The following is a 26,750-nucleotide window of genomic DNA, read 5'->3' on the forward strand; positions in this document are numbered from 1 at the left end:
GCTCCTTACAGGGAACCTTGCTCTCAACTCAGCAATGTGAAGTCTTTCCTCAGAGCAAACTCTCTCACTTGCCATAGCCCTGAATACTTATTGCACGATCTGCTTCTTACTCTTCCCAGGAACCTTCCCATCGTCACTTCCACTCTCGGCCTGCTTTGGAGGCATCTCTTCCTGCTCTGCTCTCCCCACCCATAGCCCTGAGGGCCCCTTAGCTGCCACCACTCAGCTGCTTTCAGAGAAACTACACTATCCCTCCATCAAACGGCAGGAAAAGGCAAATGAAATATTCTATTTCTTCCTTTCTGCCTGGGGACAGTCCTCCACACAGCACATGGTACCTGCATAGCAAATTTAACCATGAGAACATTTGCATTTTCCATCACTGTGGGCACAGTACAATTGACTTTACAAAATGCAAGGCAATGCAGAGGTAAGAAGGAGCACAGTTTAAAAGTAAGCTGTAATCAAGGCTACAGCTTCAGCTATCATAACTACCTCCCCTCAACCTACTGCCTATCTCAACTATTTATTCATCATCCTGTGAGAAAAATCCCTTTGGACATTTGAATTTTGGAGGACTTGTTAACATAATGCTTAGAAAAAAAAGGATTTTTCAAGCATAGCTTATACTACAGCCAAATTCAGTAAACAAGGGCTTAGATGAAAAATGCTATGCAAAGTCTTCTCCTTACCATCTAGTATCTGACTTGCTGTCAACATAAACCACAACATGAAAGTCATGAAGCTAGGGATTGGAGAATGCCATGAAGCCAAAGGATGTGGAGAACACAGAGAACTTTTGTAGCATCAGTCCATTTATTTCAGAGGCACAGGAATGGCTTCTTAGCTCTCCAAAGGAATTGTTTAATAGCCCAAGGAAGTTGCAAGCTTACATGGTCTACTGACATCTTTTTCCCTGCAAGATATTACAGAGCACATAGATGAACCTGCTGCTCTTGGGAAAGCTGAAAACATGTCAGAGGAGTGCATGCCACAGAAACACTAGAGAACTTTAAGAGCATTTGTCTCAATATTTCACATCTGTGGCACTATATATACATACATCCACACATATATATATGTGTATGTGTATATATGCCTATAATGAGCACTAATCAATCACTAATCACCACTAATCAAAGCCATCATATACATCAGCAGCTGAGAAAATGGATATTATTAGGCAGTTCATTTTTCCATTTTCTGACCTTTGTGCATTTCCAGTCCAGCTGTAGTGCTATGTTAATGTATCCTCTTATATTTAACTTTGCTTCAATGATGTGCAAATCAGTGCACAAATTAGAATCAAAATGAAAGAGTTGGCCTGAAAGTCAGCCTGCCAATGTTTGGTGCTGGTGGGTGGGATTGATTCCTGATGCAGGCCTATTAGTCATAAGGCAGAAAAAAGTGGTAGCACAGTAAAGAGGTAGGGTACTCTTACCATCTACAGAGCAAAAGTACAATTAAGAGCAGTCCATACTTTCTGAGAGCACTCAAACAATCTCCTGGGGACAAGAAGATAGAAGCTGGAGTATGGGGCAGTGATTGAAGGGAAATTCTTGAGGTTCAGAAAAAAGGAAGGAAATGAATAATGCTTTTTTTCTTCTCTTTGTGAAAGTACTACAAAAGACTAATGTCTGATGAACCCAAGAGAGCGTGCTAAAAGACACACAGATCACATTAAGATTTGTATTCCTGTAAGTATATAAACCAAACAATTTTCTGAAAAACAACAACAACAAAAAAGACATTTACCAGTTTTACCAATTTTACATAAGCTGACCCCAAATTTCTCCACTTTATGTCTAACTAAGAGCAATTAACAATCTTAGGTTGAAGACATTTGTACCGAGTCAGTGATAGTACATTCACAGTTCACTACATAAGGCACTAGGAAGTTTCTGCAATAGCATGCAACTAAGTACAAAATTAATTTCTTATTTTCTGTTAAATCAGTAGCAGCAAAAACAGTCTTGTCTCAGCAGTTTAGCACAGCAGGGGATGAGAAACAGCCATCAGACTTACCCATCACAGAAAAAAGACCTGAAAACACTGCCAACATTTTTAAAGGACATATTCAAGTACACAAGAACAAGAAAATATGCAATATGGCTTGAATATAAAATCTCAAAAAGATAATTGTAAGGAAACTAGGAAAGAGTCAACATGATTGTATTTTTAATCAAGATAAAATTACACAGCTTCAGTCTGTTCTTTCCACACTACAAATTGAAAGAAATGAGCTTAGGATCTGCTCATATGCTACGGTCAAGTACTCCAAAGTCCACAGTGCTCACTTTTGTTCATGCTTTATGATGCCCACAATAGGAAATTTATCTTGGTTGGTTTTAAACACCAGAAGCAGGCAGAGAAGTCTGCAGCAGTACCAGACAGAGGAAGGACAGTGACTACCTCTCAGCAGGTGCAAGATGAAGCATTTGTACATAGCACAACACACCCCCTCTTACCAAGCATCCTCGTGTCCACAAAGGCCAGTGTGGACTATGCCAGATTCACAGATACACAAGTCCATGTGACTGTGGTGCCAAAGACTTACAACCTTCATTCTTCATCATTTCAAACCCAAGGACAATATTTATGGACAGCAATCACGGCAGGGAGAAAACCAAACCTTCTGTAGCAGGCACTAGTATTGCTTTAATCCATCTTTCAAAGTAAAGAAGCGTCACTCTAAGAAGAGGGTTGTCTCAAAAAGCCTGTGTCCCCCACACTGAATGACTGAATGACTGAATGACAAGAATCATTGCTGCATTTATGATCCACGGCAAAGCGGGACTCTGCTGGCCTCCCAGGATCGGTACTTAATCGAAGGGGCTTTCAGGAAGGAGGAGGTTAAGAACAGGGATGCTCCTCTCTGTTACAGGCTAAAACACTGCTGCTCCTCTGTGAGCTGATCCACTGATACTCCTACTGAGAAGTCCTGACCATGCTGGATGTCCTGTTTCAGGTTCTACACAGCACAAATAACAGACATTGCTTACCTGAATGGATTTTTATAACCAGTGGCTTTGGTTCTTCAAGTACTTTGTGCATGAAAAAGATCAATGTGTACAGAGGTCCAGATTCGTTCAGCTGAAGTTCTGAGTATTTAAGCCACCCAATTTAGGAATGCACAACTTCCCAAGTACTCAGAGGGAAGGGACAGGATCATCACGAAAACGACTAAGACCCAGGTAAGGCTCTCCTAGACAGAATTCAGCTCTCTTTATCGCTTTTTAAGGAGTCAGTGACTGTTGGGATCCTAGGTAAGGCATGCTAGGTTAGGTAGGAAGGAGTCAGACTTCTCAAGCTGTAAAATTTTGTATTATATAAAGGCAAGTGGGCGAAGCACTCCTGAGGGCAGCAGAAAATGTATATTTTAAGTGCGTTAATGGATGTAAAATAGAATCATAAGGGAAATTAAAAAAATATACTAAACTACTACCTGATTACTTAAGAATAGTCTGATTTTCTAGAAAACTATAAAATTGCAAACTAGAGGGTACATCTAGAGAAAGAGCACAGAAAATAAAATACTTTGTATAGTATATGCACTCTATGTACAGCTCTTTTAAAAAATGTAATACCAGTAAACATAGCAAAGGTTTACAGGAAAAGCTGTGAAGACATTTTGCACAATTTAAGAGACTAACAGTGAAATATGAGTTGCAGAAAGATATCCAGTAATGTACACTGTTTCCCAGAACTTTCAGGTATAGCAATTTCTCAGTCATTGCTCAGAAGCAGTCCAAGATTTCCCACATCTCTTTCCCAAAGTTCAGTGACTGGAGGAGTCTTTTTTTGCAGAAAGCACTTTTAATTTCTTATGGTATATGAGAGTTATAAAAATTCTACCATTCTCTACTATGAAGAATGCATTACAACTTCCACTAAGACAACTGTTTTGCTAGAAAACAAACCTTGTGTGATGTCTGTAGTGTATATTGCTACCAGACACAAAAAGAAAAGACTTCTAATGTATTACACAGGTGTCAGGCATAGCTTACTATGCATAAAATATACACAAAAAAAAAAAAAGGCAACTGAAAGCAACTAAGCACAGATATCAAAAGATAAGTTTTTAATATTAATCTCCTTTCAGACAGAAGTATAAATCTTTGCAAATCAAAAGTTCATGTGTGTATGTATCAAAGGATTTATCCTGCAGATCTATGCATGTAGCATTCCCACCACCCATGCTTCTCTTTTTACCTAGACACTCCTGTGCAGCACAAGTGGATCCATACACACGACAAGACATTTATAACCATGACCTGTAAAACTCCTGTTGACTCTGTGAGTGCCATCCCCCGAAAGAAGTGTGTGCACTTTCCCTCCTAGCTCCCTCTATTCCAAGCTGTTGGCAATGATCCTGTTCTGCTGTGCCATGTCTCTCACATCACAGCCCATGCCATAGCCATATTCCAAGTGACCATGCACCACCTTCTCCTTCCCATCCCGTTTTATTCTCAAGGCCTATCCCCCCTTTTTCACTTGTTAATACTACTGTCCCAACACTTGTAGGTAGGAAGAGACAGGACACACACCATCACTTGCTATACCAGCTGTAAGACAGGCACTGGATTAACTCCTAGGGACAATAAACATACAAAACCCAGGGGGGCTGGAAGGAGGCTCTTTCCACTCATGGTTCTTTACAGCTGCCCATGGTGGCTGACCCCCATCCCCCAGCAAAGAACACATTAAAAATGTCCTTCTTCATTCACTGCTGCTAGACTCTGTCATGCTTCTTACCTCCATCAGTATTTCTTTAAGAGTGTGTTTTGAAGTGTCAGTCTCTTAGCCTCCTCAGGCAGTGAGACAGGTAGGTACCATTAGCAGTCCATCGAGTATTAATGCCTGTATCAACCACTCCTTTGATCTACGACCAACAACAAACCACTGCAATCAACCAGTCTCTCAACCAGACGCCAGCTTCAGAGCATTCCCTCAGTTCCATCGTCTCCCTTTCAGTGAGCCCTGAAATATTCCCTGACATTTTAAAATTAATTGGCTACAGAGCTCCTGTTATTACCATATTACCTCCAGACAAATACAGAAATGCCATCCAGTTGAGTGTGCTTGATCATGCTGATGATAAAGGCAAAACTCCCCTTGATTTCAATGGGGAACAAAGTGACTTTGTAAAGCAAAGGAAAACCCATATAGCTGTCAACAGCTGAGGCTAACAAGGACTAATCCAGACCTGGAAAATAAAGAGTTCATGTTTTAACTAAAACGGTTCAAATGTTTTCATCCATGTGCAACCTATTCTGTTGGAAAACACACCAGAAAACATGTAGAGAAGCAAGCTGCATTTTGGAATACAGATCACAGCAATTACTCTTAGAATGAGATCTCAAAACCTAAAAACAAATGTGTGATTTGATGGATTAGGATTAATTTAAGATATAATTAGTTTTAGACCATGATATCTGAATGGTTTTTTCCTATGCAATTACAAGAATACAAACTAACACATTTTTTATTTTTTCTAAAAGAAAAATGGAACATGAGACACTGAAGCATAGTCATCATTACTGCATATTTTCTGTCGGATGTCACTGGATGTCTGTGAAAATGACAGAATGAAAACTTCTTGCAACTACTAAAAGTTTGAATTCCATGTTAAGTATGCTTATTCTTAACAGATTGTCTCCTCATGTATGTACACTTTTGGGGATACTGTGACAACAAAATATCGAAGTTTGTTGTTTTTAAAGAAACATAAATATATGTTTCTTCATAATAATAACCAACATTTTGAGGATTAAAAGTTCCTACTTTGCACTGAAGAACAGTAAAGAAAAACTGACTTATGCTAAATAATGGCACAGATCCAATATTTTATTCCTGAAAATAATTCTGATACAATTAAAAACTTAATACTAGTGATTTTGAACCCACAAGGCATAGTTAAAAGAGTGAGATGTCTCTGCTCCTGCACAGGTAAAACTAAGAAGTATTTTCAAACCAGATTGCTACTTATTGTTTATCTAGAGATAAACAGTATGTGAGAGAACAGAAGCTGAGTTCAGGGACCCTGTTTTCATATAGATCACTGTAAGAACAAATCTTAGCCACAAATCTAAGGTTTCCTGGGGAAATGCTAGCCAAGGCTAGATGAAATGCAGCCTGGTAGTTTCCCCCTGGAAAACAATTACAGGCATAAAGCATATTTGCAAAGCAGAAACCACGCATAACAACTGGAGTGGTCTACTTCAAGCAGATGAAGAAAAGCAAACTGGCCCAGATTCCACCAACCCAATAGAAACATAGAAGAGAGACAAGCCCTGTGACTACAATCTCAAAAAAACCCTGGAGTTGCACATAGAGATGGGCAAGCCCCATGGTGACTGTATGACTGATGAACTCCATCCATACTGAACTGGCTGTCAGTATACCTCCAACACAATAATTAAATATTTCTATTGGGTATCACACAATCATATGTAAAGGCCTGTACATCTGCTTACATTACCACATGAGGTTTTAATTTACTTTTTTCCTCTTTTACTCCAGTACAAAGGGGTTTCCAGTCCCATGTTCAAAAGGTCTTGTGAGAGTTTTCAAAGAACAAGAATGTCTGCAAAGGTGATGGGAAATACTCTATTTCACCTGTTCACAGAAAAAAGCATGAGAGTGGGTTCTGAAAGAAGGTTTAAACAATAGTTTCATTTAATTTTAATAAGGACCATTAGTTAGATTTAATACTTTTTTGCTGTCATTGGATCCTCACAGAAGAAAAGTAATTACAGTTTTTAATACTGCACTTAAAGTAAGGCCCAAAGGAGAAATTTTTTAAACCTATTTTTCTGGTAACAAATCCTCTGTCAAGGAAGTGTCCTAAATTCATCAAGGATTAGGTTTTAGGGCATTGTAATGAAAGTCTAGGATTTCATTAATTAGTATTTATAGAAGACTGCACAAGTAAGCACGTTGGAAAACTGTTCGGTTCTGCAGGCCTTAAACCCGAGTCCTGGGAAGAAAGACTGAGACACACATATTGCCCTGCAACAAGGTGTGGCCACACGAGCAGCCATGGCCTGTTCTCCTAAGGACAACAAGAACTTCCTGCTGTCCAATTTTGTGCACAAATCAATGAATTATGCTTCGGATCACGGATGCGACTTTAAATTGATGACATTACTTGCTAGATGAAATGTTATTCAACTTAACCCTAGGCAGCAAAACTGGAATGTCAGCAATGTTAAAACTTGACTTGTGAACAGGCCTTTCCATTTGATTTCCCTTTGACAGTAACGGGTGAGTGATCTCTCCCTGCTCTTAACACACAAGCCTTTTGTTATATTTTCTCTGCCCTGGTCCAGTTGAGAAGGGGAATGATAGAGCAACTCTAGTGGGCACCTGATGTCCAGTCAGGGTCAGCCCACCACAGTATAAGACCTGCAAACAGACAAAGACACTAATTTTACAAATTTATCACTTGTAACACATTAGCTTAATAGCCACATACTAATGTTTCTGTTACTTTTTCTCTCAGTATTAGCGGGTAAGTTGATTGCTGTATTTTTCTAACCTTTAACCAGAAGCTAAATGTTTGAATTAAAGACATTCAGGTCTGATTGCAAAAGTATTCCTGGAAATAAAAACAAACAGCCCTGTTAGCAGTGGAATTAATACAGCTGTTTTCCTGCAGAGCTCTATCCTTCATTATCACCAAACCTTAAGTGAAATTCCACCTCTTCCTGTCCATTTCAAGGCAAAAAACCCACCTAAGGCAAAGAAAATGATAATCCCAGAGACTTTGTCAGCTGCTTAAGCAGGTGAAAAATTACTCTACTTTTCCTCCCTCCAGTCCCAACTTTGGGTCTCTCTCCTCTTCCCAGCCCCCGAGGCCTGTAGAAACCTAATTATCTCAAAAGACTCCTTTCTGTTTCCCTTGAAATTAGCCACTGGCTTCACAAGTAATTAGGTAAGAGACTGACAGACAGAAAGGGCAACCAGAAGTCTGATCATCCCGGGAAGGTAGACTATAAAAAAAATAATACATAGCCTCCATCGATTGAATTGATTACTCACACAAGGGAATTTCCTTATGTGTAGAAGTCTGCAGAAATAGGTGCTATGACATTTCAAAGGCCATTAGAAACACTCAACATAAATCTAATCAAAGTGACTTCAGTGTGAACAGGACCTGATCAAATATGCAACACAACACTACTCCCTTCCCAGCTCCCTTCTTCCTAATTAGTATTTTGTCATACAGAGTTCAGTATGTTCTCATTCTGGTGGAAAATTTTAGTTACAAATTAAACAAAATATGCTTGTATTTTCTTTATGGATTTTGTGACAGATTTCCAGCTTACTAGTAAAACTGGTGTGAATTTTTTCTCCTGTTGAATGAAGCATCAAGTGCATAATTTTTCTTCAAGAAGCAAAGAAATTAATAGAGGTGAAATGAAATTTCAGTCTCATGAAAAATGGACTAATTTAAAATGCAAAGTACAAAAAAAAAATCTCATTTATATTTTTCATTTTTAAATTCCCAATTAAATTAAAGTATATATTCACACAAAGAGTCAAAGATAATGTATTTGACAGAGCTTTCTTGGTGTATTGTAAAATAATTTTTTCACTATGCAACCAGTTCTGTAAATGGTTTAAAATTAATAAAATTAAACATTAATTGACTTTAGTTAGACTTTTATCATATAGAGGGTCAAAAAAGAATGGATTTTTTTCAGCCAGTTTCTCTGCTTTAAAGAGATGGGCCACATTTTGAGAACATACTTGAATTTTCCAGTAAAATCAAAATATTTGTGCATGTCAAAACCAAAGTATATCCACACATCATGCAAGAGCAAAGCTGCAAAACACTATGGAAACAATGTAGATTCACAGTATGGGAAATCTGGAAGTTATAAGCATATTTGCATTTTACCAAAAGAAATTATAATGCCTTTTCTATCAGATTTTTTAAAAGTCCATGAAGTTTTAGTTGACAACAGCCAGGACAGCAACCAGAAATTTTAAAGTGTCATCAAAACTCCAAAGGCACACATCATTTCCATTTCATCAGTTTTATCCAGTATGGACAATGGCTTGTGCACGTAGCTATGGATCAGTGCAAAAGTGAATTCAGCCGAGGCCTCACCTTGCATGTCTTGGAAGTTAAATTCAACAGGCCTTGAAACAACTTCTGTCCCATACTCCTGTCCCCCTAAATAACTGAAGTCAGATGGAAAGCACCATCTTCACAACTTTTCAGTTAGGTGATATAGTGGGCAGAATAGCAATCATCAAATTTCCTATTAAGGGCTCCCTTCCTAATAACCTGGATGATAACATTGGTCAGATGTGCTGTTTTTTAAAGCATAGCTTAATTTCTGGTGGTACCCTTAAGCACCCTTGTGTTTTTCCAAATGTATAGTTATTCCCTTAACATATCTGGCAGATAATAAGCAAATACAGAGAACTGTTCCTTCAATTAAACTGGTGCTGGAAATAGAGACCAATATAAGCAGGAAGAGGGAATCATGCCAAAAATTAATCTGTTTCTTAATTTCTCCATTAAGATGTAACTGCAATCTCAGCCAATATTTATGTATTCTAATTAAAAAGACATTAGAAGAGCAAGGGCTCTGGTTCACAGCTCCACCTCTCCTCCAACCATTCTCCTATATCTTGCAGCCATTGCTGAGACCACTAGGACTCAGCTGAAAGTCTACAGGAAGAGCCAGGATTTCCTTCATTCCTGCAGAGTGGCTAACGACCATCCCTTTCGCACCCAATGGATTTTGGTGGACCTGCTGACTCCTCTGCCTATCAGACAAATATATAAGAAAAGTTGCAGAGTTCAAAGCACACTCTTTACATATTTTGGTTATCACTAGCACCAAAAAAGGAAATGCAAATATATGAGGCACAGCTTAAAACAAAGGGATTGCAAAATGCTTTATTTTGGATACAGGGAAATGCTTCTGTCTGGGAAATAGCTTTCAGTATAGGTTCTACCAATGTGTGCTGTTTTATAAAAAATAATTCCTACAGCTTATTCGTTGTTGTTGTTGTTTATTTTTGCTCGAGAACTACACTGCAAAAGGATATCGGAAAGGTTTCTGTTTGTTGAGTCCTAAATATACCCCAGGTAACAACAGTACAGTAACAACATTTGGTGTAGGAAAACCAATGGAGTTTTTTCCCATAAATAACTCTTTTTATTGAAAGTATGAACTTCATGTGATAAAATCTAACTAAAGAATAAAATAATGCTGTGTTTCTTAATGTAAATACACAGTATACCATAAAAAGCACATGTGCTATAGTGGTCCCAGATAGAGCAAACATAATGTAAAACTCACACTGGAGATGATTTTTTAAAGTGGTGGATCGATAACAGCCCTCTTCCCTAATGAAGGACTAAATCCAAAGCAAAAGGTTAATATGCTGTTCTGTGTTTCATCTAGAGAAGACCTTTTCAAAGGCACAAATTACTTGCAGAGGAGACACCATGTACTAGAGCACTAACACCTTTTGTAACTGGGACTTTATTTTGTGTTATAACTTTTTTTTTTTTTTTTGGCTATGTTTCTGTATTTTCCTTTCAGTTTTTATAGCCTGCATTGAGATTTGAGCACTTGGATGAGGGGAACTTTTCTATATTGGTTTCTAAGGGAGAGAAAAGGGTGCTCTGAAATACCAACAGGAGCATGACTTCACTGTTGACTATATAGGGCCATGTGTAGGGAAACTAATTTAAGAAATGAAATTAGATACTTAAACACTTCTAAATAGTGCTCAGGCCTCCCCAAGGATTTGGAAGGGTCCTACACTCCTTGTACCCATCAAGTCTTCAAACTGCTTAGAAATACTGGCACTTATCTCCAATGCCTACATTGCAACTCAAAAGCCTTATCTGGAAGGACAAGTAAATGCCCTTACAGGTACCTACTGTTGATTGCCATACACTAAATTGTGCATCTGATTTGATTTCCCCGAAGTAATCCATGCTGAGATTAAAACGAAAACTAATTTTTTTCTAATAACGGCAATAAAAGAAAAAAAAGTGTCCAGCTGGAAATTTTGTTATAAACTTAGTTCAACGTGCTTTCCATACAGGATGAGGAGAGGGGAGGTGGGGCAAGCAAGTGAGGAAAGACTTTTTTCAATTTAGGAAATTCTTTTTCCTTCCATACATAGAGGAGAGTGGTAGAAACTGAACCAAAGCTGCAGTTAAGGAATTTTGTCAATAAAAGACAGGCAATATATCTAACAGACAGCACTTTGTGACAGGCGATTGATATCACTTTGGTACATCTGAATACATCTGTCCACATAGACTGAGAACCAAGACTTCCTGATCTTAACCACAAGACCACCCTGAGGAGACAAAGCATCATGGTCAGTTGAATATGCTTCAGCAAGTAAGTAATTTGTTTTCTTCTGCTGCTGCATCAGCTACCTATTCCTGGCAGGATTCTTGGTGGAATGTATTTAACACAACCTCCAGGATCTCCTGTGGTATTGTATGTAGGGGTCAAGGTTTGTTAAAGACACTTAGCTAGCTTAGCATTTAAAACTTAGGAAAATCATCACCACAGATGAATTTGAAAATTCTGCAAACACATTCCTTCTGACGCTCAAGTAAAGAAGAGTTTTGTTCATAAATTAAACAGGTATTACGCCCTCTGCTTTACTAAAACAAACCCTATTCTCAGCCTTTTCATGCGCCTTCTGGTATTCTGTATGCTCTTCCTCTTAAGCCTTTTCACTTGAGCAGAAGATGCAATCCAGCCATGACTTGCATCATCTTGCGGGAGGGGGTATGTTTAATTTAGTTTGCTGGTTTTCTATTTTTCCAGAGTAACAAAAGAAACTGCCAAATACTTCTGATGATGTACTTACCTGATGCAATAGCTGCAAAATTCAAATGATTGTCATATAAAATGTCAGCTTGTGAACAGTTTTCATAAACTAGGACATTCAAGGATTACTCTTCACCACAGAGTCTGTGATTCTTCATCACATTTGTGAGTCTGTATGTTTGTAGAATACCACTGAGCTTGCAGTTAGACAGTAGTGGAAGGAGGAGTGCTGTTGGACATGTCCACAAAGATTTTCAGTTGTCATCATCAAGAGACTTCATGTATTTCCTCAGCAATTACAGCACTGCTTAATTTGTACAGAGGCTCAAATGCCTCCCCAGCAGAACTACTCATGCCTGAGGCTCTCACTGGCTACTGTGAAGTGCAGAACTTGAAACAGAAAGGATACATCCTCATGAAACTGGAAGAACATAATGCCCTATGACATACATGGCTGTTCACTGAACTCTTCCTCTTCACAGAATTCAAGTTATTTGGATGATTAATAAGAAAGGAAAATGTAGAAGCAAACACTCAAACAAAAGCCCCAACCATATCAACATTTCAGTGACAGAAATAACACTAGATAAGCTTCAATGCACATTCTGGCTCTCCTTGATAACACATAACAATTGAGAAGACTAAGCTGTGCAGGAAGATGCATACAGTAGCAGTGTGTTACGCATGCACATAATCTCACAAGTTCCTCTAGTCAGTGATTAGTGCCATAGTCATACATCCCTGCATCTCACACATTAGTGTCTATCGTGATGGCTGGTTTGTGTGTTGTGATGACTCAGAATTAATTCACAGTTAGAAGCTGCAGGTTTCAGAAAATGCCTTGTGAAGGTGAGTGGTTGATGCATTCTGTGCTTTGCCTAGGCATGGATACGTGCAACTGCAGTGTAACAGTTGTCTGCTGCTCCCAGGACCTCTTTGCTAGGATCTAAGAATTCTTGGGCTGGCCACACAAAACAAACCCAACACCGACACCAGATTGATGCTTAGCAGGTTACAAAAAAAAGGAAAAAAAAAAAAAAGCATAAACAATGAAAGATCACTTCAAATGAAACTTGAGTGGGCATATTCTTGAAAAGGTGCTCAAATTACCTGAACTTTGCTTGATCTTAAACATGGACCGGGGGCAGCTGCAACGAGCTCTGAGCTTTGGTACATTCCATTATATGAATGATAGTGAATTTATAATGGAATGGTATGGATGGTTTTTATAATCAGAAAAACACACTGACCTTAACACTACACAGGTGGAGCAGCATAATGACCCGCCAATTGTAAGCGCATCAATTCCTGGGGAAAAGTTCAATGAGGTTAACTCAGCATGTATCCCATAACCAACATAAGCGACATTTTAAAATATTCTTTTTTCCACCAAAGCCTGTCTGACAACATTTTATTAACTGATTTCTTCCACTGTTCAGTACCGAGTGTACCTTACCCATGTTAACAGTGTACTACATTACATTCCAGTAATGAGAACGTTCCAGAGCAGGAGGTTGTCATGCACTTCAATGATGAAATACAGACTTTTCAGACTGTGTAAAATTAAGCATAATATCCATTTAACTTAGGAAGAAACTGAAAGAAAACAAAGGACTCCTAAAGCAGAGTTTCATTGCAAAATCCTCACATAGAAAGAGCATAGATGGCACCAGCAAAATACTGTGAACAAGATTCTGACTCTTTATTTAGCTTCAAACAGTTTTGAAACATTCACGTTACAAAACTATGCAGAGAGAAGCAAGAAAAAAAAGAGAGAAACTTAAGTCTGAATCAGGAAGAACCAATCAGCAAGGACAAAAGGCTCTTCAAACATGAAGCAAGAAAACTTTAAAATACAATTAAAAACCCAAAAGATATCCACAATTCAGCCACATCGGTGACATCTATGATGCCTATACTTCAGCTCATTTTCCCTGCTTCTCTTCTGTGATCTGGCATGCTGACACTTTATAGCTTCCTTACAGCATTAGCAGGGAAAGGCCCTCAGCAACCAGAGAGTTTGATATCCCCATCTCCTCACATCACACACCTCTGGAGACTGTTGGCCCACCCTACTATTCATCCCCACCATCAGTTTCTGCTGTGAACTCAACAACATCTGAGAAGCCTTAAAACAGAATGATCGACACCACTTCTAAAACTGTCAATTCACCAAGAGCACTAAAAGAAAGAAGAGAACCAAAAGCTTTGGACTTAGGAAGATGCTCAACTGTTCAGAAATGTTCACCTGAAAAAAAAAATTATAAAAAACAAAACAATGCCATTTGATTATACTCCCATTATTAAAAGACTTCCAAAACATGTAATAGCCATGAAATTAGACAAAATAAAAGTACACATTGCTTTGTCATCTCCCTCTGTCTTTCACAAGCCACTAAATCTCATGAATCTAATCCATTTTAGTCCTAAATTTACCAACTGCCTATAGTCTGGTGGCCCTTTGCTTTTATTGAAAAAGCGTATTTACACTGGAAATAAAGCAGGGTGATCCCAAAGTTGGGCAAGGAGCCACATGATTTTTAAAGGCAATCTCGGAGAAGTTAATCCACACTTTTTTCAGCCGTCTGTTAGAAACACGCACAGCAAAACTCTTCCAAATAGCTGAACTGTAAATCCTCTTCTCACAAGCACTCACCAGGAATTTTCGACAGCCACACAGAAGCTGGTTTCTGATTTAGTAGCTTTGCACATAACAAAAAGTAATAAAATACATTATGCCACATACAGTGGAGACACTCCATTCTCTACTTTCTGTGATTTGTGATAAAAGCACAGGTTTCTTCCTAAGCCAGTTCTAATGCAGCTTTCATAGAAAGTTTCATTCTCACAGGCAATGTGAAAACCCCACAGCTTCACTCTTGCCTCCAGAGCCATCCACAATACACCACCAGGTTATGCAGACAGGAATGCTGCAACTCCACTCTGAAAGGAGAAAGAGCTTCCAGACTTGCACCTCATCTGCCTCCTGCTGTGTCAGACAACACAACTCCAAGGTATTGCAATACATTTTCTTGTTCTTCCTTCCTCAAAGTATCTCAGCATTACAAACCTCAATTCAAGTTGCTCAGTTTGTGAATGGCAAGCAAAAATAAACCAGTGTGCTTATCTCCTAAACTGCCTGGCTCATATATCATGCAAAACCTATACTGAGTCACAGAACGCATTTTTTGCATAGAGGCAGAATGTGTTGTGATCCTTTCACACATTCAATCCAGAAAGAATGATGTTGCTCAGGGTTTATGGCAAACCTGACAGAAAACCCTGCTGCCATCACCCCAGCCATCCAGGAACACCCCATGAGCAGCAAAGCTCCAGTGCCATGCTGTGGCCAGGGCTCTGTCCCCTGTGCTGTATTCATCCCCTGCTCCAGGACAAGTGGCAGCTGTGCCTGTATGCATTCAGACTTTAACAGCAGCAGATAGAAGTGCTATCTTACATATGGATAGATTTACTCAGGGGTACATTTATATTAAATGATGTGCTTCAGAATCATAATTATAATTGAAGTGCACTTCAAGTAAATTTGAGAGCCTATGAAAGACTATCATTGCTCAGAGGAACACTGTTTTTTGGATTTGTTTGTTGACTGTCTCTGGTCACCTATGAACTCCTGTCTTTCCATTCAGATTACACGTTTCCTGGCACTTTAGTTCAGGTCTCACACGGCTCTCATACAGCATTTGTACATCTCAGCCCATGACTGGGTCTGCCAGTTGCTATTGCCATGCAAGTCTACACAGCACTTACTTCAATAAATGCATATGCAAACATATAATCTCAAGGACCAGGAAAAGCAGAAGTATTATGTTATATAAGTATTATGTGTAATAAAGAGTGAGAGAAGCAGACTAAGGAATACAGGAGTTGTGCAGATTTTTGAGACTACTACAGTCTATGTACACATTCATTTTCTGTCTGGGAACAAGAGTTTGTCAACAAAATCAGCTCTGCTCAGAGGATGAGTGGTTTCTTCTAGACCTCCATGAGAGATTAGCATAATCCAGAAGAAAAGTAGGGAGAAGAGTCCACTCAGCAGTGGAGTTCTTAAGCTATTTCTCCTTCTGGAAACAAAGCAAATTGAAGTTAATTCAATTGATGTTTACTACCTCCCTGATTTCTATTTTTATCTCTCTCACCTTACCTAAGACCTCTTTCCTCACTTGTCATTTAACATTTATTAACATCTTGTTTGCTATTCTGCCCTGATAAACCCAGCTATGCCTCAATCCCTTTCCTTTCAGTTTTCTTATCCATCTCCTTAGTTTCTGCTATTATTCCATCTTTTCCTTCTCCCCCTCCACTTTTCATTTCCTTCAGGTATGTCCCGCTCCCTGCAGAAGCCATTGCTGGTCTCAGCAGCTAATGCCTGATCCTCCTATCCTGCCTTTTAAGTAGTCTCTGTGTACCTTCGGTTTTTTTCAGTTTATCATAAAAGTATATTAAAATAATCTTTATGCATGCCATGTCCTGCCTGAAGCAATCCTAAGACTCATAACCTTCTGATAGCTGCCATCTTGCTTCAAATCCCTTTCTAAAAAACACTTTTTGCAAAGAAAACTCTGATCACAGTAAAGCTGGAATGCAAACAGCTAAAATCAGTATCTCTTCTATATCTCCACATACTTATGTGGACACACACATTTAGAGAGCTGGGAATTGGAAATTCTTCTTCAGGCCTGGATTTCTCCTGACTCTCAGGTCCATTCCCAGGCTGACAAGCTGACTACAGCTTCAGTTAAGGAGGAAGTCTCCCAGGGTGGTAATATGGTGAAAAACAGAGTGGAATTCATAATAAAGATTAACACCTGGTGTCTTTCCCGTGGGACACATCCTGAGGTACTGTCCCACGGATGTTTTTCCCAATTATCCAATGAGCTCCTGTCCTGTCCTAGCTCCACGTAACACACTTTAAATACAGGCTGTCTGTACAATAAAGTTGGCCATTTTTCCCTAAAGAGGTCTGTGTGTGTTGCTGTCCTTTCTTTTTAGTGCAATAACCACAACTTATGCACACATCTGCTTGTACATTTTTACAATTCTACTGCATCCTGGCCTCTGGCTGCAGCCCATGCTTCCTACACTGCTTCTTCTTAACCCATAGGATAGTTTGTATAGCAATTAGACCAATAAGTCTCCAGCCATTATGTGCAGTAGAGGTTACTAAAAGAAAGAAAATCTATTCAAGCTTGAAAAATTATTTCATTCAGTGTTCAACAGTTTGTTTCCAGAGCCAGCAAATACTTGTGCTCAACATATGACACCACTTGCAACAGGGGCTGATCTGGCATCTGAGAACAGACATCTGCCTGAACAAACTCCTGAGCCACTTCAGATGAGATGGAGCTCCACATGCAGCCACACTAGCAGAACACAGAGCATGCTTTTTTGTCCATAAACAATCCTGCTAACAATGACAGAAGAGTAGGTATGTTTGTACAGCAGATATGCCTTTCTGTCCCTCTGTTGCTTCACTTCTTCATTCGCCCCTGCCACCATCAGCCTCAATTAAGAGCTACCTGCTGCACAGTTTAAGCACTGTCTTTGCATTGAAGTGATTGGAACACCATGGAAGAGATCAGAATTACTTTTTCTTTTAAACCTCCAAGGATTGATATTTGAAAGGTTTTTTAGTTTTATAAAGATCAGAGAAAGATAGGTAGCACCAGTTATTTATGTTAGAAGTGCTTGTTCCTTCTATCTCAACAAGTACAAACACATAAGACAAACTTCTGCATTTTTAGGTCTGGTAATTACACCTGCCAGCTGAAGCTAGTAGAGCAGGAAATATATAAAATCCCTTAAAATAAATGCATGGTTTTGTGACTGCAAGATAAATACTAGCAAATTCTCATGTGTAAATTAGCTAAATAACTCACAAACCAGTATACAAATTAAACATTTTATTTTCCCTTCAGAAGACAAAAAGAATGCAATATCATTAGAAAAGTAATTAATATGTTAATTGAGGATTTTAATTGCCCAGAGACAAACCTCAGTTGCATTGAAATCTGGCTCAAAATCAGAATTACATCTGTTGTGGAAAGCACTCCAGCTTTTTCAAGTAAAGGTAAAAAATCTTGCACATATTAATATAAAATGAAAACTGATTGTTTTACACCAAAGGCAAATTAAAAAGTTAGCAACATCTTCATGTCATTTTTAGGTGGGATCTTCCATTTGCAGCCCAGTTTTGGAAGTCATCAGATAGTAATGGTCTTCTCTCCATGCCTCAGCTGGAGGGGGAGGGTGAGGGCTGTAGAACTACACGATAAGATAGTTTTCTGCCTCATGGGTATCATGAAATCCAGAAAATTATGTGGACAAGGAAACCTAAATTCATGAACAATGGTTTTTTGCAATCTAAATTCAAAAGATCTGACCATGAACTTTCCTGTTTCCTACACTTGATGACAGCAGGGTGGAGGGTGGAGCCTGAGAGATGTGTCAAGGGGGCTCCATCCATGAGTAACCTGCTGGAGTCCAGCTCCACGCAGCCACAACCAGATCCAGCCTCCTCCAGCCAGCTGAGCCATGGATGAGGTGTGTGGGTGGGCTCTGAACAGGGGGCTGGTGGTGTCAGTCCAGCTCCTTTCAGAACTGGTGTCTGCCTCTTAAAAGAGGAAATATCCATGGCTGGCATTTACTGAGCTTCCATTGGGAAGTTTCATGGGACAAAGTGCCCAACCAGTTCAGGCACTACAAGAGACCAAACTTTGGTGGGTCCATGAAATGCAGTTCATGTCCCTGCTGTCTGTGAGGATACACTTTACTCCCCAGGAGCATGAATAAAAGTTGTTGATGAACTTTTAAATTAATTCTGTAGCTATGTAGTGAAAAGGAAGGTTGCTATTGGTGATGCTGACATGGATAAGGAGGGCATGGGACACTAAAAAGGCAACTGCCACTCTTTAGAGGCCGTACATGCCTGGAGGACAGATGCTAAAAAAGACTGAATTGTTTCCTTCCTCTTGCTCACCTGGAACCATCTGAGACTGCCAGTGTGATTCCTGACATCATTCAAATACAGAAGAATGTTTTTTAATTAATAAAAGAAACTATGTAAAACAGTCTTCTAGCACACAGTTGGTAGGTCGTGTGCAAAACTGGTGCAATGAGTATATAATACCAGACTATATCCACTCAGTTACAGAACCTCAGCATTTTGATGGAAGCTCCGTGTGACAAGACAGGCCTTTGCATGTGTCCAAATGTGATTGGAGAGATCAGCAGACAGACCAAGGCTAGAGACAAATCTGCTGCTCCTGTCCAGAGGACTTTGAGAAAAAGAAATCTGTACATCCCATATAACATGGGATTTTATGAGCTAAAATTTTAGGTTTGCATTATGCTTGAAAACTAGATGGTAGTGAATTTCAAGACCAACTGAGCTCTTCTCTCATAAATAATTTCAGAAAGGATAAAGTGATAAACAAGCTATGAAAATTTTACCCGTGGCTGAAGGGTGCTTTGTATCCCAGATAAACATAACAGGCTGCAGTTGCTGAAACCAGCCCCCTTATGCCCCAGGGAAAAGGGTTTGTAACCAGACAGATCAGGTCCCTGTTCCTCCTCCCTGCAGGACCTCTTAGACATCAGCTCTGGCACAGAAGGGGGCAGCTGACAGGGGTGGTCTCTGGGCTGTGGGGATGGCTTCTGTGATGGTCTGAGAGTGGCAAAGGATGTGTGGGAGATGCCCAGCAGCTGTGCCCACAGCATGGTCACCAAGGCCAAGGACAGCACCCTGGGCCTTCTGGGCACAGGGACTGCCTTGGGGCCAGCACCCAAAAGCCTTCCTATGAAGGATGCTGGGTGGAGAATTATGCTATACATGGGGAGTCCCATCACCCAGCAGTGCAGCACTCACAGTGCCCTGGGGCAGGATAAAAAGGAGCATCCTCCTGTGTCCTGCTGCCAGAACTGGCCCAGGGCCAGCCCAAATATATTTGGGAGGAATCCTGAGGAGCTGTTGAAATTACTTAGAGGGAGTTGACAAAAGGAGACTAGGTGATTGACAAGGCTGGTGGAGGTTTTCATTGGAAGGATAAAAATCTCTTTCAGCTATGTAGCTGTGACCAGATCAGCTAAACACCTTCTTGAGGAGCACTGCAGAGCTCCCTGTCTGCATTCCCTATAGAGCCAGGGGCAGCAACCATAAGAAAAGAAGAGCAGAGATCTTTCCAGGGCTCCCATGACTTGGAATCCCCACTGGTACAGGAAACAGGTGCAGGAAAGATTCCTGCCATCAAGGTAGATCAGTCCAGGGGCATGCAATCAGTTTCAGAAGCTTCTGGAATAACTCTAGGTAGGGCAGATTAGGACTTGGGCATCTCCTGGGAGGTGTGATCAGCCAGTAAAAGGAGCCATTCCTTGCTCATGTGCTCAGGGAATAGCCCATTGCCCCCACCCAGGTCAGGAACTCTCCCCCAGGGTAGACTGGCACTGCTCCCCGGGAGTGTTTGCCTTCCTCTGCAGCATTGAGCCTGACCACTGGTGAGGACAAGAAGCACAGGAACAGAGTGAGCTTTGGAAAGCAAAAGTGTGCTTGGCATCAATATTTCAGAAATTCACTACAGTTTGACACACCTCCTCTTCTTTTTCTTTTGTGTGTGGTTGGTCCTGATCATTCTTCACATTCTCTTCAGAAAACAGGAGCTGCTTGGCATGCATTCCTGCTGCTATTTTCTGTGGCTCTGTCACTTGCCTTTGCCAGACTGCAAAGGATGTATTTTCAAGCTAAACTGAAGAACACATCAGCCTGCTCCCGGCTACACATGCCCACTGTGGTAATGGTTGTGAGCATCAGCTCTGAAATTGACTCAGAAAAACAAGAAGAAAATTCTATTTTCAGCTGTAAACTTTGTGCTATGTGTCCTCTTAAGTTTTTGGAGCTGAGAAGTCCCTGTTGTGGCAGGCAAATAACAGCCTCTGTGTCACCTAATTTATGGAGAGCACTGGAAATAGAACAGAACAGTTATGCCACCTCAAACCCAGAGCTGTGCATGACAAGGTTTGAGCCAGGTCTCACGGCTCCTCCTGGAGCAGCTCTCTGCAGTGCAGCTCCCAGGCTCACCCAGCAGACAGAGGCAGAGATGGGCACACCCACAGCAGGGCTCAGGCAGGGGCTGGAGGTCCCAGGCTCAGCTGGGACATGGACATTGTCCCCTGGGCCCTTGGCAGGAGATGGTGGGGCTGGGGGTCCCAGGGGAGGCCAGAGCAGCCACTGAGGCCTGTGAGCACCCCCAGGACCCTGTCAGGACTACACTTCAGTGTTCATGTGCTGCTTTTCAGACACTGGGAGCTGGACACTTTGGAGACAGAGTATTGGGCCAGATGGACCTTCCCTCTGAGGGAGTGCTGCTGTCCTCAGGCTGTTGTGTTTTACTAAAGGAAAACAGGTTAAGGCACTTCTGAAAATGAGTACAAGGAGTAAAAACAAAAACTACAGGGAAATTGACACCTCCAAAATATTTGAAACTATTTAGATGAGAAGCACACCCTGCATCAAGACTCAGGGCTTGATCTCTGGGTCTCACTAATGTCAGAGGTTTTACCATCCTATGAAAACTCATCTGGATGAAAAGACTTTCAAAAATCACACATCACACATACTTTTTGTACATTTGTGCAAATTGTCACGTTATCTTGACCTACAGGGTGACAGAGCCAATGGCTGGGCTGGGTCACTGTTATGGATATTCAAGCCCTTTTGCTAGTGCAGGGCTGGGAAGAAATGTCAGAGATGACCTCAGCATGTACTGGCAGGGAAAGTAGGCAGTCGGAAGAAGTGCAGGAGAAGAGAAGGAATAGTTTATTTGCAAGGGATATACAATAGTCACCTAGTCTGTCTGGCTATTTCAGTTATTATCAAAAATTAAAGCATTGTATTAAAGGCATTATCCCAAAGCATCAAAAGGCAGTCCCAGGCTGGAAGCATCAACCACCTGTAATCTTCCTGCAAAGCCTGACCTCATTTCCAGAGAACATATGATTTATTTTTCTTCTTGACTTCCAAGTATAGTATTTGTTCAGCCAAGTAATATTAACAATGAATAGCTGACATAATTATAAATGCTATATTATGAACATTATTTGGGGGTTGGACCAGATGATCTTTAAACGTCCCTTCCAACACAAGTCATTCTGTGAATAAATGCTGACACATTAAGATGAAGTTTAGAATATAGGTTCTGAACCAACATCCTTCATGAACCAAGGAGACATGAGCATAGAGCAAATCCCATTATTTCTGCTTCTAACAAGGTGACATCTCACACTTGTCCACTAAGACCGTGAGAGACTGAAGAGAAAATGAGACAATATTGACTACTGTAGTAAGTCGTGGTCTCAGGATAGTCTTACTGCTTATCGAATTTCTTTCAGTACAGAAAGTAGGAGTTTTAAAGAGGGAATGAGATGTTTCTTTGCCTAACAAGCAGGAAGGACAGAAAGGAAGAGCCTATGAAGATTAACTGAAAAGTGGGGCAAACATTCCAGGAATGTTGGCAATGAGGACTGATCAACAGCAGTGCCGAATTCTCGGTCTGGAAGGAAAGATGGTAGGAAGGGTATCCACAGGTCATGAATTCCTCTGAAGATGAGCAGCTGTTTGATATACTGCACAGAGACAGAAGCCAAAAAAGCAAAAAAGGAGTATAGAGAGAGAAAAATACAGTTGGAGGAACATTCTCTGTAAGCAGAGGATGCTTCCACCAGTACTGTAGCTAGAAAGAAAGGGAGAATTTTCCATTCCTACACAGGATATTACAATAACTGAAGCCCTGGGAAAGAAACTCTGGACAACAACAAACGTGACAGCTCCCAAAAGCTTCTCCTCCAGAGCCCACTCAACTCATTATCTCTAGCATCACTTCCTACCCTCAATGGAGGGATCAAGTTCTGAAAGAACCAAATTTCTTCTTGCCTTGGCAAGCCTATGGGAAATTAGGCTTTCTACAACCTCTTCTTTCATTGTCAGGCTACTCACCAACATCCTTGACATCCATAACACTACAGCTACTGACAGCATACAATGAAAGCTAAAGCAAATTGGTATTATTGCACCAATAATAATAGGAAAGGTTTCAGTTATGGTTCATATTTTTGTATCACCAAAATTAGTTATCCACTTTTTATATGTGATGAAATTATGTTTGTAAGTCCGTTTTTACCTAATAGTTTGATTAGTGATGACATTTTTCAGGAGAAAATGCTCCATAGGTATTTTTGATTACTTATTTCATTTTTTCCTTATTGATAAATTTCACGCATCAGCACAGGCATCAGCAGTTCAACCACTGGGCTCAAAAAACTTCTGCAAGTTCTGGGACAGCTGCAGAAACAGCAGTTGCCAAACTCCTAGAGTAGTGCCACTGGAACTCAGCAGTGGCCAGAGCAGAAAATATTTTGCTTGTTGATGAAGTGGAACTGTGTGTACCACCGCATCTTCAGATGGAGTAATTTCTCATTGCTCCACTGGCTCCAATATACTATAATGAACAACAACTGGCTGAAGGGACTGGCTTCAAATCTTCAGTTTCTCCCTGACAATCGTGATTTTCCTAGTGATGTGGATACTTGGCAGTACATTGACTTAAGTAGAAAAAACAGTTCAACACAGTCCATCAGCCTCTTATGAAATGAACCTGGATCTGAACTGCAGTCCTAGATCAGTGGAACACTAACATCTGCATATGAATTAATGCTTACCAAATGAAGTTACTACTGAATGGGCTGTAAATGTCGAGCACAAGGAAACCACAACATCTAAAGAAACAGGCATGAGTGAATAGTCAGCATATGTATCTCTTATCCTGTTTCTATAACCCTATAGTTGCAAATGCATTTTAAGGGTCTATTCAGAATCATCATTTGGCTAGGGCAGAAAGAGATGGGGGAATAGAGATGACTTGAACAAATAGCACATATAACAGTTGTGCCATAAACTATTATTGCATTTTGTATCCAGCAGCATGTTAAAGCCATTAGACCTAGAGCAGGAAAAGGTACTTGTTTAAACTTTGTTTAGCACTGTCTAAATGCCATTACTCCCCTCTGATCACAACAAACCACTGAAGCCTATGTCTGCAAAGCAGCATGCTTCAAATATAACAAATTGCTGCTGGACCTCACTGGAGCTGGCAATCTCCTCAACTTACCTGATGAATTGTGACACAGACTCATCCAACTATCTATTAGCAACACCAGCAAGATCTTCCCCCCATTGCTCAGTGCAATAATCAGTATCTACAAATCACAGCTTACATTTAATTGGCACAAAAATACAGGAGGTGGAGGGGAAACAAGCAGCACACCCAGCAATAACAAGCTTCTATTGTAAATAATAAACATCCAACCCTTTCACTCCTATTTCTAAACCACTACCAAAAACCTCAGGGCTACACTGCCACAACACTAACCCTCCTAACAGCTGTTCAGGCAGCAGACAAGATTCAGCATCCTTATTGTTTTAATGAAATGATCCTGCACTCCATTTTCATCCTCTTTTTACTACACATGCTATAAAACAACAAACTGGCACTATCTATACCACTGTCATGCATATATTACCTTACTAAATGTTGGACTGCAATAGTTTACTAAATACTGAAGATAAGGGAAAGGGATGTTTGAGAGGTGGATCTACAACATAAATGGGTTTTGCATCTCTGTGCCAGGCTGTGATACACTAGACTTTTTTTTGCTTTCCCATAAACACATAGGCAAAGGTTAACACAACAGGATCTAGTAGTCATATTTAGGATTGCACCATTCACTTCTTTCAAAGTAATATTGAAAGACCAAGTTATTAATGGAAGATAGAAAAAGGAAGAGATTTTTAAAAACAAAATCAGAAGCATTGTTTCTGCTAACTTGATAGCTCCAGCTCACTTGGCATGAAACTTCTCAGAGTACACCAGCAGCAAGTCTCAATGGGCTTATTTCTGGGAACCCTAAAAGTAGGTAAGCAGTGTCATTCTGAAGTTACAAGCAAGTCAAGTATCTAGACAAGCTGAAATTTTCTACACAGATGAAATGTAAAGCCATGATGATTACTGGATACTACTAATCACTGATTAGCCAGCAGTCCATTTTCACAGTATTTCAAGCTGGCTATAAGGAATATATCTTTATACTTGGTAAAAGTGATATATAGGATAATGAATCAGGAAGATAAGAGATAACACTAGGCTTTATAAAAGGCCACTGAAGAAGCCAAGAGTTGTACCTCAAAAAGACTTGAGGACATGTCAGATCACCTTCACAGAAATCTGCCCGCAAGTACAACAGCCCAATGAGTCCCACCTAGACCATCAACTTCCCACTACTTGCTATGCACCACCTTCTAAATGGAAAGAGCAAGATGAAACACATTTTTAAATATGGGCCACCTAAATAATTCCCATCCCAATAGGGTCAAACCCAAATTGTTCCATCTTCTTTTTGAGTATCTCAGACAGTCTTCAGCAGATGACGTAGATGAAAGTTACTTTGCAATTCATTATGTCCTTCTATTTTTAATAAGACCTGGGAAATAATAGGGTAAAATTCCTGTACTGCTGAGGTGGATTATAATTTGCTATTTAAGTTCTAGATGGTGAAATATCAGATCCATTAATAATACCTTGCTTCCTTATTAATTTTACCCCATAAAAAGGGGCAATAGATTAAATTAAAACAAAAATAAATCAAAGCAAGGTTTTATTTGCATATAAGACAAATATCATATAATATCATAAATGTCACCTAACTGTGACAGCAGTTTATTGTTTTTCCTTTAAGAACTGAAATTAAGTGACTAAGATTTTCTCCAAAATATAGGTATCAAAGATAAAAGAATGTGTCTGTCTCTGCCTTCTTGACTTATTTCCCGTAAGGGACAAAGTCAAAATAACTTCTGAGTATAATCTCTTCCACAACAGCAGTTATTTACTTGACTACATTTCATCATTTCTGTAACCCTGAGAATTTAATGGACCTAAAAAAGTTTAGCAAACACACTTTTTCTGTACCCTGAGGAACTGAGTTATTTCCTCTTCTGTGCAAGATCACTTCTCTGTATAAAACCTGCAGTGTCATGAAGAAGTCAGTAAGATTTTCTTATAAACCTATTGTTCATATGACCCCTGTGGACTACAAGTTCTGTGAGAGTTCACCAGGGTCCCTGAATTGACTGCAGCTGGGCTGCAGATTTCAGGATTACATCTCCGTTTTAGAACAATTTAAAAAACCTCATGCAAATTGGCGGGGGGGGAAAGCATCTTTTCAGACAGAAGAATTTTGAAACCAATAAGAGAGAGAATGAATTCTTACCAGCTCCTAAATAACAGCATTGTCAGGTGAAACTAACACTGCAAGTGCAAAAGTTCCCCTTAAGAATAATGGAAGGTTAAGTTTTGAATTTGAACATTATTTTGTGTACATGTTGTCAGAGTACAGAGACCACTGTATTGAAGAATCTCCCTTGTACCATTTAAATTACCATTTCCTGTCATTAGTTCTCTGTGTAGATTTTTCCTAACTGGAATGTGCACTCACATGCACAACCTCTGCCTGCTCATGTCCTTGCTCTCTACAATTGCTGCTTAGAGATTTAAAAGACTCATTTTCCTGTGCAGCACTTTCTCTCTGCTTGCCTCAGGCTATGCCTCAAATCATTCAACCTCAGTGGCACAGACACTGAGACTCAAAAATACACGTTTACAGGCCCTGTTAGACATCCTACTTATTTATAGTATTGTTCTGTTACCTTGAAAACAAGATTCCTCCACAACATAGCAAAGGGAAAAAATCAATGAAACAATCAGTGGTAGGCAGCAAACAAGCCATCATCTGGTATTTGTCTCATCACACAGATTTGACTGTATCTACAGTTTAAGCAACATACTATTATTAAGATATCTT

The 26,750-nt window shown here is 40.0% G+C and overlaps 1 protein-coding gene across 8 annotated transcripts in view; it reads right to left on the bottom strand.

Annotated features, from left to right (window-relative positions):
* The window catches only part of HECW1 (HECT, C2 and WW domain containing E3 ubiquitin protein ligase 1), a 253,483-nt gene that overhangs the window by 174,238 nt on the left and 52,495 nt on the right, over positions 1–26,750 (bottom strand). For 3 of the 8 annotated variants that reach the window (XM_088167564.1, XM_088167563.1, XM_088167571.1), the window contains one exon: positions 13,079–13,136. The exons of the other annotated variants lie outside the window; for them this stretch is intronic. In XM_088167564.1, the coding sequence (XP_088023690.1) occupies positions 13,079–13,105 (27 nt within the window). In that variant the 5' untranslated portion in view covers positions 13,106–13,136. The remainder of the gene's footprint in view (positions 1–13,078; positions 13,137–26,750) is intronic. 8 annotated transcript variants of the gene reach the window in all.

This window comes from Sturnus vulgaris, chromosome 1 (assembly GCF_052056855.1).
Source record: "Sturnus vulgaris isolate bStuVul1 chromosome 1, bStuVul1.hap1, whole genome shotgun sequence".
Classification (NCBI taxonomy): domain Eukaryota; kingdom Metazoa; phylum Chordata; class Aves; order Passeriformes; family Sturnidae; genus Sturnus; species Sturnus vulgaris.